The sequence below is a fragment of the Pteronotus mesoamericanus genome, unplaced genomic scaffold (assembly GCF_021234165.1).
Source record: "Pteronotus mesoamericanus isolate MK-2021 breed Mesoamerican mustached bat unplaced genomic scaffold, CSHL_Meso_final scaffold_651, whole genome shotgun sequence".
In the NCBI taxonomy this organism is placed as follows: domain Eukaryota; kingdom Metazoa; phylum Chordata; class Mammalia; order Chiroptera; family Mormoopidae; genus Pteronotus; species Pteronotus mesoamericanus.
In genome coordinates, this window is record NW_026555325.1 from 35,205,862 (window position 1) to 35,223,821 (window position 17,960).

The window sequence follows — 17,960 nt, forward strand, 5'->3', positions numbered from 1 at the left end:
ATACAGCAATGGGTAGGAGATGAAGTCGATGTTAAGGGGATGGGAATGGGGGAACAGATCATCTAGGCCTTGTAGGCCATTGTAAGGAACCAGCTCTCAGTGCAATGAGGAGCCACTCCAAGACTTAGAGAGCTGAACCTGCTGTATGTTTGAAAAGCATTCCTCTAGCTGCTGTATTGATGGGCTGGATGCAGTTAAGGGGGGCTGTATGATGCAGACACAGTAATCTGGGTGAGAAACGATGGCACAGATCAGGCTGATAGCAGTGTTTAGTGGTGAGATGTGGTTGAATTTTGGTTTATTTTGAAGATAAAGCAGTGTGTTTCCTGATGATGAGTTGAGTGTGGGTTATGGCAGAGCCATCAAGGGTAAGGTGGTTCTGGCATAAGCAACTGGAAGAATGGAACTGTCATCAATTGACTTACGAGGGATTGTGGGAGGATTACATTTGAGGGTGGCGTTGGGGAAGATTACGAGTTCAGTGTTGGACATATTATATTTAAGGTGTTTTGTTAGGCAGGCACTGAAAGATACCAAAGGGTGGTGGATCTGTGTGTGGCTGAAGCTGAAGAAATGTTTTGGGCTAGGGACATACAAGACCATTGTAAATAAATGGGGCTTAAAGTGAATGCTGAGAAAGAGGAATAATGCCTGAGTGCCCTGCAGTCAAAAGGTCTTTGGAAAGGAATATATTTTATCATGGAAATAGAATATCAGGGTCTTCTCAGGTGATAAATGCCCTGAAGAAAAAATATTTAACATTATCAGGTGATGTTATTTTATGAAAGATAGGTAAGAACAAGCAAATTATGAACATAATTTAAAGATAGAATTTATTCTCTGATGGTTTACTCATGCAAACTGCACATAAAAGAAAATAGTACAGTTTGTATAACATTGCAAATATAAGGACTCAAAATGCTAGGTACAGAAGTAGTGTGACATCCTGAAAGTCAAAATGAAATTTGTGTTTATACAACTAATAATGATTTTTATTCGCTGAGTACAGACTGATTTACAATGAAAGTTTTGCTAACGTTGGTAAGCTCATTAACCGTTTACATGACTTCTTACATCTATGTAGCTTTATTTTACAGTTGCAAGAATTCCTGTTATCAAAGAACTTGCATAAATAATAAAATGAAAGGAAAATGCACTGAACTGGACTTAGGAGAGAGAAAAATTGAGGAGGCTTTTCCTAACCCATTCAAACTACAATAAAAAATAGCCTTCTTGCAGAATTCATATTTTGTGCCTTTGAGATCAACTCCTTAGCATAACTATGGCAAAATCATGATTAGAAATTGATTACTTTAAAATTATAAAACCAGTTAAAAATAAAAAAAATTAAAAGTAGAATTATCAACTAAAAATGTTCTCAGTTTTAATAAGCCAAACAATAAAATTCTTATTATCTTCATAACTTAAAAGTCCTGAAATGTCATTTGTATAATTTGAATGTTTCCCAGTCTGGAACTTAGGCAGGTGGGGTATTTCCTTGAATTATCAAGGATATTCCATGTAGGTTTTTAAATGTCAGTCTCATTAGGAGATGGCACTGAGACTTTTGCAAACAGTGTAGTATGGATGCAGAACAAACTACACAACTTACTATAAATGCATTACAGATATTTACATAATGGAATCCTGCTTGAATGCCAGAAGTTGCTACTGGGTAAGACTCATAACTATTTTACAAAGTTTTCTTACACACGTCTACTACTTTTAAATTTTTAACAATTTAGTCTATTTTAAAATATTGTACTGTATTTTGAACGTAACTGCAGAATAAAAATAGATAATGGCACATTAGAAAACTCAGTATCCCACAGATGACTGGATAATGAGAAAAGTGTACCTACAATCATCTCATCAGAAACAAACTACATCATGGAATGTTAGTTATCCAAGCCTGCACAGTAATGACGTTTTAAATTGCAATCACCTATTGGCCAGCATCACACTGAAGGCATCGTTAAACATTCAAGCAAAGATTGCTGGCATAAACTATTGAAAGATACACACACACACACATACACACACATACATACACACACACACACACACACACACACACACACACACTCACTCTCTCACTCACTCTTGCTTCCCACATTATAATTACATTGTTCTAAAGATAACTGATTTTTTCCCACAAGAAACATTATCAAAATTTGCTACTAAAAGATGACAGTGCTTTCACAAGAATAAGTACAAGTTAGCTTGCAAGTACAAGACAATGGGGGTAAACAGTCTTAAATTTTCTAAGTAGTAATTTTTAGGCTTTTCTGGCAACCATACCATACTTGATTATGCATAAACTTCGTAGTTTGTAACCTGAAATCTGCAAAAAAACCAAAATCCGAATTAAAAAAAAATTATCAGATATCTGATAACCCTGTATTGTACATTACATAATTTCATATTAGCCTTAAAACATAAGATTTAAAATACTGAATTTAAGACTTGAAAAATAGTCACTTTTGAAATGATAAGGATTCCAAAATTCATGTCTCCTTAAAATCTTTAAAAAGAAAAATGCACTATGAATGATCTTGATTTAGTTTAAGAGCGTGCATAAAAGCACTGTATGTCTTTTACCATGTTTTCACTCACTTAAAAAGTGTTCTCTAATGTTCTTCCTTTTGCATAATGTGCAAAATAAAAGGCAAAAAGGTTAAAAGCAAATTTCTTTCTCTTGCTAGTGCTTTATGACTTTGTTAACATTACAAAGTCAACAGGGATTTAAGCAGAACTTTGGTATAAATGATATAACAATATTACCATCACAGTTGAGGGTTAAGAGGTGGTCAAAAGAAATGGAAGTGGGAAGAGAAATTCAGTAACACCCCCATTTTTTAAAACACCACCAAATTAAAAATGAAATAAACCACGATGAATTATAATACAATTTATACACTGAGCACAGAAAAATTAATAAATCTAACAATATTTATAAAAAAAAAATCAAAATCAGTCTTTTTCCAGAGACTAAAAACTGTTGTTCAGTCTGATCATCAACTCCTGCTACACCAACTTTAGGGCCAAATTTAATTTCAAGTAAAAAAAAAATTTACAACCACAGATTTCGCATAAGTGGAAACTGGTCTTTCCTTGATTTCCCTTTGAAGTCACTAATAAGTATCTAAAGCTGCTGCACTGCAGGTTTCTAATCAACTTCCTGAGGGCTGGGCCTGGGAGGAAGGAGCCGTAACAATCTGTGACAGGGCCGGCTCTGTACTCTGGTCCGCCATCCGGGTGAGGACCGCCGTGGCTACAGCTTCTGCCTTGGAGGTGGAACTGACTCCGTTGGATGTGCTGACAGAACTGTGCTGTATAGCTTCGGTATGTGGGCTGCTGGGCACTGACAGGTCTTCTGAACTATCATCTTTATCAGCAGCTGAGTAGAAAAATGAAAAATTACTCAGTTTCTTAAAATAGTGTAAGAAGGTATCAGCAGCTGAGTCAATAAACAGTAAAAAGTTACAAAGTAGTTTACAAAATCATTTATATAAGTCAGTATGATGGTAATTGAGTAACTGAAAGGCGGCTGTAAGTCATGAAGTGGGCAATTTTACCTCCAGCAGGTTGAAGGCAGGCAAACCATGCATGTGAAAACACCTGGGTGCCCAGTGCCTCAGAAACAGAGCTGCAAAAATGCCTACTAGATAGTGCTAAAGAAACTGTGGTAGGGATTTGGTAAGCACACACTTACCAAACTACCCATTTAACAAACCAATCTGTTTAGCTACAACCCATTCTTATTAACAGATAAAAAAATGTACTTCCACATGCATAAACAAAATGAATTTTTACATACAAATTATATCTTCAAATTATTTCTTCCACAGTCTCCAGAACTATATTTATTCTGACTTTCCATCTACTGCAGCAATGGATGATTACAACACCTGATTCTAATGATTCATTCACGTGAGAGTAGGCAGTATTTAGAATCCAAATGCCACCAGCTGTTATAGCTGCATGAATTAATTGAGATTCAAATAAAAGTCTATTAAAAACTCTAGATATTGCAATTGAAAAGAAATTCAGGAAAGGGTACTCTATAACTATTTATGAAAATAAATCTACCCGTTTGTAGGCCTGAATACCAAATCTCTCATATCTTTCTTACTTTGAGAATCTAATCCAGTAACTTCATTTACTGAAAATTTTGATATGCACAAGACGTAATTACAGTGTATGCACGTTATGAGACACAATGATAACATGGGCACCTGTGAACCCAGCCCCCAACTTAAGACAGAGAACACTGCCAATACCGTGATGTTTCCTGGAAGCTCCTCCCCTTACCAAAGATAATCATCACTCTGGTATTTCTTTAACCCTTCTCTTGTTTTTTTTTTTTTTTCTGTGAAGTTTTAGCAAATAGGTATGTATACCTAAACAACATTGTTTAGCTTGTTTAATTATTGAACATTCTAAAAACAGTACCATACTGGATATGTTCTTTTGCACCTTGTTTTACTCACTTGGCATTGAAATAATTTTTATTTAATGTTTAGAAGAGACAATAAGCAGGCTTTCTGTCAAATCTGAATGCATACTAGCCTGCTTACTACTGACCAAGTCCTTGTCTGGAAAGTCAATTATTAAAAAAGACTATGGACCCTATGAAGCAGGACCTATCCTACGATTTATGATATAGAAGCTGGAGGGGGAGGAACCTTGCAAAGCACAACTTTTGTTCAAATAAAATTCCTTATTTTGAGGGTTTTCTAGAATATAGTAATTCCAATAGAATGTTGACACATTTAACCCAATTCATGCATTTTTGAAAAGCAGGTTTAAAAATATATGTGAGATAAAATCCCATCTTTGCCATAATCTGCTATGAATGCAAAACAACACCTACCCTTGTATAAAAATTTGACTTCAGGATAATAATAAAAAAAATCACAACCAGTAATTCTTTTAAAATTGTACTAAATATTATAAAACACAATTTAGTGAATAGCCAACACAATAGTTATATGTTCAGAGAAAACACCAGGGATGACTAAAAAGCCCTCTTTTTTTATTTTACCACTATTCTTCAACAGGACAACAAACTAACCTTTCTCTCAAGGTTAAATTCTAGGGATGTACCAACTCTCAAAAATAAAGAGGCTAATCTGTGATGAGTGTAACAAGCAAATGTAAATATATAGTGAAGGCAATGACTCAAAATTAAACAGTAAATCCTGAGCGACAAGTGATTATCTCTAGTCTTTCAGAATTAGGTAAAGCAAATCTTTAGTCTGTATGTACAAAGAACAGGTACTCAGTTATACATTTTGTAATTATAAATTTCATATATAAATACCTTTATAATGTGATATATCTGCACCTATGACTACTTCTAGAAGGTGAGAGGAAAAAAATAACTAGTATGATCACAAGTACTAGAAAGGTAGAAGAGATCTGACTGCACTCAGAGAGCCACTTTCGGCCTACATAAGTTAAAAAAACCCAGCTGTCTGACAATTCACTCTGAAGTTCTTTCCTACATCTGTTCGTATATATTTTCAGTACTGAAAATACAGGGTGGGGGAAAAAGTAGGTTTATAGTTGTTCGTATGGAAAATGATACAATTAATAACTAATAAATAATACAATAAACTCTGTTTCGTGAACTCACAACTGTAAACTTACTTTTGCCCCAAATGTATAAAGTCTTCATTATGTCTGGGGCCCACAAAGCTTTTCTTCCCACTTACGATGATGGAAACAACTATAATACAATTTTAATTATGTTCAGTGATCTTAAGAATATGAATTAATGGCAACAGGATCACTCTTGTGCTTTCTTCTTCATGAAAGCCAAACATTTAGAATGTATCATATCTTCATTCTCATTTTATACTACTTGACTGTTAAAGTGCCAATTGTCACAGTTTCCCCATGACTGAGAGTTTCCTAGGATGTACGACTTTTAGTGTTAAAACTGTGACCCTGTGACAATGTGACTGTCACCTTTACTCACAAAATTTTGTAATATTCCTTAGTTTCTACTAAACCTTAGTTATTTCTATCAAATGTTTCGAAAGAATTAACTAGCACTGCAGTTCACCATTAGCAATTGCTGTGTGCAACATGATGAACAGTATTAGGTATTTGTAAAATTCCCTATATTTTCTAAAAGATTTAAATATTCACTTAGTCAATCTCTATATTTACCTTAATTACTAAACAATAGAGAAGTCAGATCTTTTTCCAAAGACTACAAATTTGAAAATAGAAATTACTTTGAAATTTCTACAAAATCCTATTATCTCCCAAGAGCCAAAGAGAATTAATTTTATGCTAGAACTATACTTCAGTTAATCTGATTATCTAGATGACTAGATAGGAAAAAATGTAGGTATAGTTTCCAAAACCAAAAATGTCTTGCATTCTCACAACTTAGTATAATATACACGGTCTGGCACAAATAACACCCCTTTTATTACAAAATCATAAGCATGTAATTCTGTAACATATCAATATCACACTCAAGCATACCGTATTACATTTTAGGTGAAATGTTCAAATTAAAACTATAAATTATTACACCCATATTATTACCCTATCAACCACACTTAAGTAGGTGTTAACTTCTGCCGGACCTTGTATATTCACTAAAATTTATTAATATAGGTTTTCAGTTAGTTTATTTAAAGGAATAGGACATAAATTCATACATCTATACACTTAAAAATTCCTTTATAAATTACTTCTTAAAATGAAAAATTGGCTTACATTCAATAAAATACTGCATAGAGAACAGAGAGAAAACTGTTGGGATTATCCAACAAATTACCTAAGATTTAAAAATTGCAGATAATTTTGAACTGAACGCAATGAGTTAATTTTCTTTCTAATTTTATAGACTCAATTGTACATTTGTTTCGAACTATCAAAATTCAAGAGAACTCTCTTGTTAAGAAAATCACGTATGCATAATGCTGAACTCGGTAGCTTCTGTAGGAAATTACGTTGTTAAGTCAGATGGGAGCCATAATGGCCTCATCCCTGCGGCAATCACTGTTAATACAAATTCCAAACATATTTCTATATGGGTCCAATTTACTCCACAATGTGTTTCACCACCCTGTCAAAATGACTAGATATCAAAGGACTGAGATTTATTTGCTCAAAAGTGACAAAAATCAATGTCCTAAATATATATGGCAATAGAGAGATGCTAAATCTACTGAAGCTTTTAAATTAAAAAATATTGCCCATTCTGATGAAACTGCTTACAATGACTACAAGAAAAGACGGTGGCCATTAAGTTTTATCGTGAGCACCTGAGGAACTGTTTGCGTCTAATACAAAATGTTTCTCTCTCTTTGAATTACTGACACTGGCAAATTAAAATGAAGTGGATACATATGGTTGAAACAATCTTCACATTTACAAATATCCTGAAATATCACTAAATCATAAAAATGAAAGCTGTGGGTTATATATTATGAATGTTGCCTAATGCATTCCCAGCTCTGTTATTTGTTACAAATTTGGTTAGGATGGACAAAATTGGCCATTTACTCAAGAGTAACAGCTGGTTTCAACACTGTGCATATTATCAAAAAGAAGGATAGTACAAAGGAAAAACCAAAATTAACCTCTAAAATGCTGGAAACGGAAGAATCTCATTTTTAGGGAAAACGTTTAAGAGGAAACTGGCAGGTAATTTACATACTGTTCTATTTTAGCATTTTTATGACTAGTAAGATTCAATATTAAGGTCCACAACAATAAAAAAAAAACTGCACAATGCTGGTATCTAAGAAAGAACAACAGGATCTGCTACTGTAAACAAATGCTATATATTAAGTGAAAACAGTTGATTACAAAAATATCATTACTGAACGAAGGCTGGAAAAGAAATGTTTCGCCCTGTCAATCTAAGACAAAGCATTACTGGGAAGATAAACAAAATAATCACCAGTACTTACAGTATATTTTAAATTAACTAACCCATTTTGTTGATCTATAGCAATCCCTAGGAAAAAACTAGAAAAAGGAAAATTCAAAAACTCTATGTTCTAAGAAGTATACCCTGATTCTATAACCTCAAAGAACTTCTGATATTTAATATTAAATATGAAAATTTCAGTTTTTTAATGGTAGCTCGGTTCACTGTGGCAGTATTTCACTGATGTAGCCTGGGGCTACAGGTAATGGACCATTACTCACTATGATAGCCAGATTTCTTCTGCATGGCGGTTACAGGGCAATCTTTATGAGCCAGGAGAAGCTGTTTCAGCTGTGCCACTTCATTTCTCAGCAGGGTGACTTCACTCTGGAGAAGAAACAAGTTACATACCTTACCAACATCAGAGTAAACATTTCTTACTGTTCAAAACAAGTGAAGAGTAAGATAGTGGAACTGGGTATCTTCAATAGAATATCAAGGAATAAAAAAAATGCTGCTTAAATGTTTAATCAGTACACATCAGTTTTTATATTTTAGCATTGTATAAAAACTGCAACATTTATAAAAATTTAAGACAGCACTGCAACTGGATAGCATATTTCAGTTTTTACATTACCATTTGCCTTGGGACTACTTTTATCTACTATATATATTAATACAAGGTATTTTATCATATATATGTTCTTTTTTAAAAACTTAGAAACATCGAAGGAGTCAGGATAGATTTTTCATTCTCTCTCTTCACTTGAAAGGGAAAAATTTATCCTGAAAACTCAAGTTTCTAGTTTTCTGGAAATTTGAAAAAGCTCCATATGGGAAACCACAATAATCAATAAATCATGGATAACTAAAACGCATTGCAAGGAATTGTACTGGACGTGAAAGCAATCGAAGTAGATGTAATATCTACATGGCTTAGTTGCCTTCTACCTAGGTAATTCATTCATATCTAAATTTAAGTCTGATAAATCAATGGTGATTTTTCCTATTCCTTGTTATACAATGAACATATCAGCTTTTGTTTTGGATACATTAATCTTGAAGATTCTCTGTAAAAGTTCCAAATTGAGAGAGTACAGTTAATTTTGTTTGGTCACCCCCGAATATTAAAGACATATAGGTGAGTGATAACTACCGCTATTCAAGAGTTAGAAATAATATTAATTTAATAAATTGATAACATACAAATTTTAATTTACAAACATCTCTACTTATTTGGACTTACATTAACCTTAACTAATGCAGATTTCATCGATGAACCCAAAATTAAATAAATAAATACAGCAAATGAGTGTACATAAAAGTTCAGGCACTTCATTTTCCACCCCTCAGTCTCTTAATGTAAAATAATTGAGCAGATTTGACTCATTAGGCCTCCTGAGGTGATATATGACAAACATAAAAATCAAAAGAATAAAAGTTAAGCAATCTAAAGGCAAGTCAGTTGGGTCAAATAGTTCCTACACCTCAATAATTATGAACAACACTATTTTAAAGCATACAACAAAAATTGATGCTTATAATAAATATGAACCATTATAAAAAGGTTTAGAATATCTTATTTGAGACAAGAACGGGTTTGTAGCAATCAGAGTACAAAAGGGAAAACTTAAACGTTTTTCTTTAAAAATAAACTCATTTAGAAAACTCACTTCTATGAAATATTGCAGTCATTAGTGTCAATATCATGAATTATAGCACCTTATTAATGACACTATTGATGAGAAACATGTAATGAATAATCCAACATAATACTTCCAAAAAAGTTTCTCTCCCTGTCTGTTGAGTCAACTTGATTTTGAGACTCATGTCTAAAATTTCTCTCATTAATTTGGGTAATATAAAATAGGGCTGGATATGTATATCAAGTATATACAATCTTTATAATCTGGTACCTGTGGCGATCCTTCACATTAGTTTGAACCTTTAATACTTAATCATTTTTACTTATAAAAAATAGAAATTTTATATGGCTAACTAAGCACATCACATCCTGTTGTCTCTACCTAGAAGATCTTTCCTTTTGCCTTGCTAATTATTTCACTTTAACAGTCAACTGAACACAGTATAAGTTTGCAGAGGAAAACAAGTTACATGTCCATTTCTTTGCTCCCACAGCCATATATATATGTGTGTGTGTATTAACATAGTACTTATCACAATGGATTGTAATTTTTAGTTTACCAGTTTGCCCCTTCCTCTGACTAGGAAAAGTTTTCTCAAGGGCAGGGATTATCTTGCTCTTTGTATCCTCAGAGCATCATAGGACAGCCTGGCACAGACTAAGTACATAGTTATATTATAGAGGACCATGGAAATTCTATGTCTGGGGGGAAAAAAGAAAAAAAAACCCAAAAGAGGTGCAGTGAAGTAAGAGACACGAAAACATGAGAATGTCAAAGTCCCATTCAAATGTGAGTAATTTTGATTTTTTCTAATCAAAGTAAAAGGTATTTGGTAAGATAAAGCGGATGCTGAAAAAATTATTCTGGCCAAAAATAAAATGTACATTATTTTGGCATTGTCTTACTAGTGCTCCATTCAATTTTTAGCTACTCAAAAATTGATTATATACTAATAAACAAGTAAGTATATATTTTACAGTTTATCTACAGCAGATCAGACTGATGAAATCATGTTAGCGTAGCCAATTGATCAATCAGTCAAAACCTCTCCCTGATATCTGGCCACAGATTGGTTACCAGGTAATCCATAAATTTATGATCTCTGACTTACAAGTCCAGTCACTACCCCCAAAATTAAAAAAAAAGTTAGATGGTTTCTTCTTTGGGGAATTTCCCATTGCTAAAGATATATTTTTTCTCTTGTACAGTCTTAATAAAAGCCAATGATCAAGTATCAAGATTCCTACCAAACAGTTCCAAAGGTTGTCATGGATACAAAACGTTATACTTGGGAACAAAATAGTTTTTTGTTTACAATAGGAATATTGATAAGTGTTCCATTTCGGAAATATTTTGCAAAACGAACAGGAATGATGCTTCCCTCTTCTCATACTGTAATTACTTGTTTCATGTTTGTCTCCTACGCTAGACCACAAATTTTACAAGTACGAGGACAATGTCTTTTTCACTATTTCCTGTGTCTAATAACATGCCCTGCACACAATGGAGGCTTAAAGACAGGATGAATAGTAAGTAACTAGTATTTGCATAGCACAGGTACAACATACTTTTCTATATCTTCCCTCATTATTCTATGACTTTGACAAATAGGAAAGTAACAGTTCAGAAAGATTTTTAGTGAAGGCTAATAAAAAGAAGTACTAGGTCTCCAAATCCTAATAAAAAGCGTAAGGTACAGGTGGCATCACTACTAGCTCTGCACCTTCTTCTACAGTTAAAAAGTCAGGGGGAAAAAACGGAAGACAGTTATATAATAGAATACTGTTCCTCCCCGCTCCCACCCACCATGCCCCCACCCAGGAATTAAAACAGGCATTATATAGCATCTTGAATTGTTGCTATTCCTTTCTGTTTCAAGTGATAAATACTAAAGATTTGATCCATTTCCTGTAAAGTCAATGGACCAATAAACAAAACCATTTCCATATCATTAACCTATGAATAAAACTCCTCACACATCTAGCTATCAAAGAATGCTTCTATTAACTTCTTGAACTTCTACTCCACATACATTTTGCAATATTTAAGTTTTAAAACCAAAATCCACAACAAAATCCCAAAGTTTTACCCACAGATTAATGGTTAAGGAATTACTGTTAGTAAAGAGAAGAGTCAGCCTTTTGTTCATAAAGGAAACATGCTGATATTGTAAGGTGAAAACCCCCTTAAATGACTATAACTGAAAGACAAAGCCATAAAAAAGGTTAAAACCATTTCAAATAAAAAACAAATCACGTGTTACCATAAAAATATAATTTATAATAAACAGCATCCAATTCTTGGTCAAGATTATCCTAAATGTCTCTAATACAATTTGATGAAATTGCATTTTTAGCAATGACTTTAGAAAGCTAAAATATAATTAAATTCTGTGACTGGGGCAATAAGGTTGAATAATTAATATTTTTAAAAACCTAATATATATTTGGTAAAAATATGAAGTCATATCTCAGCATTCATTAAACTTTTTATTGTGTATGAGGTCTGTACAGAAACAGTCCAGCCATTGTAATATAACAAGAATGGTTTGTGCGACGTTGATGTAACCTGGCAGCCAAGGAGAGTGGACTGGAATGCGCATGTGTGAACAATGGCGACTTCACTATACTAGTCAGTTGGGGAAGTAGATGCCAGTTGAGTAAGCATGTGTATTGTGTGGCCATCACATTCAAAATTACTGAGTGAGTAGAGCAACGAATCTGCACCAAATTTTGTGTTAAGCTTGAACATTCCTCCATGGGCACTATCTGGATGATTCAGGAAACTGTAGCTATGGGCAACTGGTGATGGGTGGTTTCATCGTGACAATGCACCCACTCATATGCATCACAATTCGTGCAGAATTATTTTGTGAAACATCAAATCACCCAGGTGACTCAGCCCCCATACAACCCAGATTTGGCGCCCTGTGGCTTCTGGTTTTCCCCCAAACTAAAATCACCTTTGCAAGGGGAGAGATTTCAGACTGCTGATGAGATTTAGGAAAACACAATGGCGCATCTGAGGGTGACTGGGAGGACTGTGAGTTCCCAAGGTGCCTACTTTGAAGAGGACTTGAGGTGTCATTGTCCTATGTACAATGTTTCTTGCATCTTCTTCAATAAATGTCTCTATTTTTCATATTACATGGATGGATACTTCTGGATAGACCCTGTGTAGTATATAAGTAACCAGGAGTCACTACTGCCCATTATACCAATCGGCTAAGTCTGTATGTCACATGGGGGTTATTAAAAAAAAAAAAGGAGAATTGATGAATGTTTTCATGTCAAGTACAGCTGAATTATTTCTTTGATACTCAATTTTCTTTACAAAGTCATTCTGTTTTTCAGTTAGTGGTTTTGCTGTTGGCAGACTGAAAGAAAATTTTTCTCCCTGAATCTACTACGTTACCTCTTGATACAGTGAAAACTATAGTCTATTACTTTCTATTTTATAACTTTTTGACAACTAAAACACAATAAAAATCATATCCACTTGAAATAATAAAGTCATAAGTGAGGCACCTTTTCTTCCCACACCATCCATGTTTACCAATACCCTTTCTCTTTACCACTGTTAATTTCCTGGTACATGTGATTCCTAACATTTTACTTATATTTAGGGATTCATTTCTATACTGATTTCCATACCTACACACTCAACCATCTAATTAATAAATCTTTTATTAATGAAAAAGATTAATGGTATACATTTTAGTATCCAGTTTTTTTTTTAGTCGTTTACTGAATGTGATCGTGTAGCTGTCACATTCAAAATGACTGAGTAGAGCAATGAGATCTTACTGGCTAAGTTTTCTTCTAGGATTTTTATGGTTTCGAGTCTAACATTTAAGAATTTAATCATTTTTGAGTTTATTCTTGTGCGAGGCATAAAAAGGTTGTCTAATTTCGCCAACACCATTTTTGAACAGACTACCTTTACCCCACTGCAAGTTTTTGCCTCCTCTGTCAAATATTAATCGACGGTAAAGGTGTAGGTTTATTTCTGGGCTCTCTGTTCTGTTCTATTGATCTATGTCTGCTTTCATGCCAGTTAACATGCTGTTTTTATTATTATGGTTTTATAATACAGTTTGATATCAGGCAGTGAGAGGCCTCCAACTTTGTTCTTCTTTCTCAAGATTGCTGAGGCTATTTGAGGTCTTTTGTGGTTCCATATAAATTTTTGGAACATTTGTTCTAGTTCTGTGAAATACGCTACTGGCATCTTAATAGAAATTGCAATGAATCTATAGATTGCTTTGGGTAGTATGGACATTTTAATGATGTTAATTCTTCCCATTTATGAACATGGTATATGCTTCTCCTTATTTGTAGCTTCAATTTCTTCAGTGTCTAATAATTTTCTAAATACAGGTCTTTTACCTCCTTGGTTAAATTTTTTCCTAGGTGTTTTATTCTTTTTTGAGGTAACTGTTAATGGGACTGAATTTTTTTTTCTTAGTTTCTCTTTCTAATAGTAATTCAGTGGTGTTTAGTACATTTACAAAGTAGATTTACAAATCTACTTATAAATCAACTCTGTCCCTCTAAAATAACACTGGTTACCCATTAATCAGTTTCTCCCTTTTATCCTCTCCCAGTGTACTGTAACAACCAATTTGCATTTTGTCTCTATGGATTTATCTGTTTTAGATATTTCATGTAAGTGGAGTCACATAAATACATGGCTTTGTGTCTAGCTTCTTTCACTGAAGCATGTTTTGAGGTTCATCCACATTGTAGCATGTGCTTTCAATCCTTTTTATGCCTAAAAAAATCTCACTGTATGTTTATATATATATAACAATTTATTTATCCATTCATCCACCGATGGACATTTAGGCTATTTCCAGCAACTTTCTTTTTGTCCACAACAGTAAATTACAGACATTTTCCCAGGTTAATACATACAAATGACCTTAACCTTTTTCTTTTTTGTGTTATCATTTTAAAGACATCCCCGACAACATATAATTTCACTGTCTTCGTATTTTGGCATGCACCTCTAAAACTGAGCACAGTTTCGTATCTAACTATGATGCCATCATCAACAGTTTCTAATGATTAAAAATATTGATTTTACTTGTTCTGTTTGTAATTTAAGGAATAAAGCCCTATAGTTGAATATAACTTTAGTTAACTTAGTGATTTCTTGAATTTGACTTCTATTTAAAACTCTCATGCTTTGAAAATGATGTGTAGCTAACTTGTACCTAGATGATTAAATCTTGCATTTCTCCAGTCAAGAAATTTCTAACCCACTTAGGAAATATAAAAATATCACACATTTTACAATGATATTTTAATCATAAGTTTGTATAGTACAAAATGTAATTAATAAAAAAAGATTACATTTACTTTGAATACTGAATTTTCCAAGGTTTTGTTAAATAATAAAATACCATCGCTATTGATAATGTTGACCAGTTCTACAGTATAACTAAGGAAAAAGCAATATCTCATTAAGAGCTGTCAATACTGCAAAAACTTGGGTCAAAGCAGAACTGGCCCAACCTAAAGTCCAATCCTTGTAAATTAGACCTTATATTTATATACCATTTATAGTTTTCAAACATTTTCACTTCTTAAAAAGGCAAGTAAGCTAAATTACATAGGAAAATATTAATAAATTTATCTCACTACAATTAAGAACTTAATGTATCTGAAAATACTCAATCGATTTATGCAACAACCCAGAGAAGTAGATTAGCAGTTATCATCTCTATTCTATGGATAAGACAACTGAGGCGAACAAAAGATGGTATGTTTAATGTCTTACAACTATATGTAGCCTTAGTCATTTGAAAGAATGATTTTGTTAGTTAAAAACAGAAAAGACAAAATATGTATACTTAAATCACTTTGTTAATGTAAAATGAATATTATTGGAAAATTTAGTAGATAAAATAGGTAAAAAAGAAAATTTTTTAAAAAGTTAGTATTATAACAGAGACCTGGTAAAGCATATGCATTTTTAATCTGATTCATTGAACTGAAGAGAAAAAAATTCGTATTTTTCCAAAAATATTAATATATATCTTCTAAAAATATTTTCTAAAAAATATAAGTATATATTTGAAGTCTCTGTGATGTGGTAAATCATGTTTAAATTTTTTCTAAATGGTTAAAATATGTTTCGTAAGACAATGTGTTCTAAACGTAACATGTCAATATTCAAATCACAACACAGAAAAGATGTCTGCCTTACATGAAAAATTTTTAAGTTATAAAATTTCTATTATATTTGGTTAAATGCTATCCTTGATGCTAAAAACTTTTTCCTAAGCATTTTAAATAGACATTTATCTATTAGTGACATCTTTAAAGATAGACAGATTTAAGAAGACAGTAGTAGTTATCATCAATTATATAGAAATATATGTTTTTAACTGGAAATGAATTAACTCAGAAGACTGATCAATAACAACTACAATTCATTAACATCAATTTTCTAGTTGATGCTCATTGGTTGGTAGTTTACAAGATTTTACTGGAGAACATTCACAGCATTTAAGAAAAAAAGAAACGAAAAGAAGGAAGAAAATAGACTTGGTGTTCCCCCGCTGGAAATCTTACCAAAGACTGAATGGGAAGGAGCCTTAAACCTTTATACCCATGAGGTTCCTAAGAAATGTATCTGAGGCACATTGGCAGGGCAGTATAAAATGATTTCTATTGCCACTGGCCATATTGTACCTGTTCTGTGGATAATAAGAGTCCTTCAGTTTCCAAAGCTGTCAATCTGGCACCTTTCTTGAGCACTATATTCACTTTAAATAAAACAAACAAAACAAAACAAAATTTATAATTCAAAGAAAATAACTTAAGAATACCACTACTAAAGCAACTTTATTGTGATATAAACCAGAAAATGAACATGAAAAGTAAAATACCACTGATATTTTTAATTTTAAGATTCTTTGAACTTTGTGTCACAACTTTATAAACTTTAAGTACTTTACTACTACACAGTTAAACACATTTAAAATTTCTTCATTGTATCAGTGTTGAAAGTTTTCTATTACTTCATCTCAGTATCCAAATAGGTTTATAAAATTAGGCTTTATATAGGTTCTCTACATACCCAATGGTCCCATCTAAAACATTTAGATGGCTAACTAGGAAAAAAAAAAAAAAAAGCGCCTGAGCTGGTGTGGCTCAGTGGACTGAGTGTCGGCCTATGAATCAAAGGGTCGATTCCTGGTCAGGGCACATGCCCGGGTTGTGGGCCAGGCCCCCAGCAGGGGGCATGCGAGAGGCAACCATACACTGGTTTCTTTCTCCCTCCCTTCTCCTCTCTAAAAATAAATAAAGTCGTAAAAAGAAAAGAAGAAAACAAAAAGGAAGACCTGTGTTCATGATTATTAAAATAAATAAAACAAAATTTACATTTATGCACCATACCTGCAGCTGTCCATTTAATGAACTCAAGTCTTCTGCCTTCTTCTCTAAAGACTGAACCCAGACTTTCCTTTTTTGTCGGCATCTTGAAGCCGCTGCTCTATTTCGCTCCAGAAACTTCCTTCTTTTTTCATCAGGATCTTCATTAGCTGCTCTTCTTCGACGACCACTTGTATTTTGGGTCTGCGGAGTTGTGTGAGCTGGAGAAGCCTATAATAAACAGAAATGGAAGCTTTTTAGTGAGTGGTGTCTCTGTATAAGGCATTTACAATAAATGGAACTTGCAGGACTAGAAGTTGCTCTGGGTGAGTCAGTGAGTAAATGGTGAGTGAATGTGAAGGCCTAGGAATTACAATACACTGCTGTTGACTTTATAAAAACTATACACTTATTGTATACTACATTTATAAAACATTTTTCAATAATATTAAATTAGCCTTAGCTTGCTGTAACTTTATACACTTTGAACTTTTTACAACTTTTAGATTCTTTTGTAATAATACCTAGCTTAAAACACATTGTACATCTGTACAAAAATATTTTTTCTTTGTATCTTTATTCTATAACCTTTACTATTGATATTAAAAAAATTACTTTACTTTTGAAACTTCTTTGTTAAAAACAGACACACACACATTAGCATAGGCCGAAACAGGGGCAGGATCATCAATGCCACTGTCATCCACCCTCCACATCTTGTCCCACTGGAGGGTGTTCAAAGGCTGTCATCTCCTATAACATACCTTCTCCTGGAATCCTTCCTGAAGGACCTGCCTGAGGCTCTTCTGGAAGGAGGTGTCACTCTTTTCAGAAACATGTCCATGGTAGTTTGGTGTTTTGCTTGTTTTGTTTTTTTTCACCATAGATTTGCTTGTAAGCATATATAGTAATCTTATAGAACCACCACCATATATGCAGTCCGTCACTAACTGAAATGTCATTACGTAGCATGCGATTCTACTCAACTTTTCTTCAGTTTTTGAAATCTAGGGTCAGTCTTTTTCT

The 17,960-nt window shown here is 33.3% G+C and overlaps 1 protein-coding gene across 1 annotated transcript in view; it reads right to left on the reverse strand.

Moving 5' to 3' along the window:
- Positions 1-833: 833 nt before the first annotated feature.
- ATF2 (activating transcription factor 2) overlaps positions 834-17,960 on the reverse strand; it is a 74,376-nt gene continuing 57,249 nt past the window's right edge. The window contains exons 12-14 of the mRNA XM_054562532.1: positions 16,959-17,165; positions 8,185-8,290; positions 834-3,400 (exon numbers count right to left, since the gene is read on the reverse strand). Coding sequence (XP_054418507.1) covers positions 3,174-3,400; positions 8,185-8,290; positions 16,959-17,165 — 540 coding nt within the window. The 3' untranslated portion in view covers positions 834-3,173. The remainder of the gene's footprint in view (positions 3,401-8,184; positions 8,291-16,958; positions 17,166-17,960) is intronic.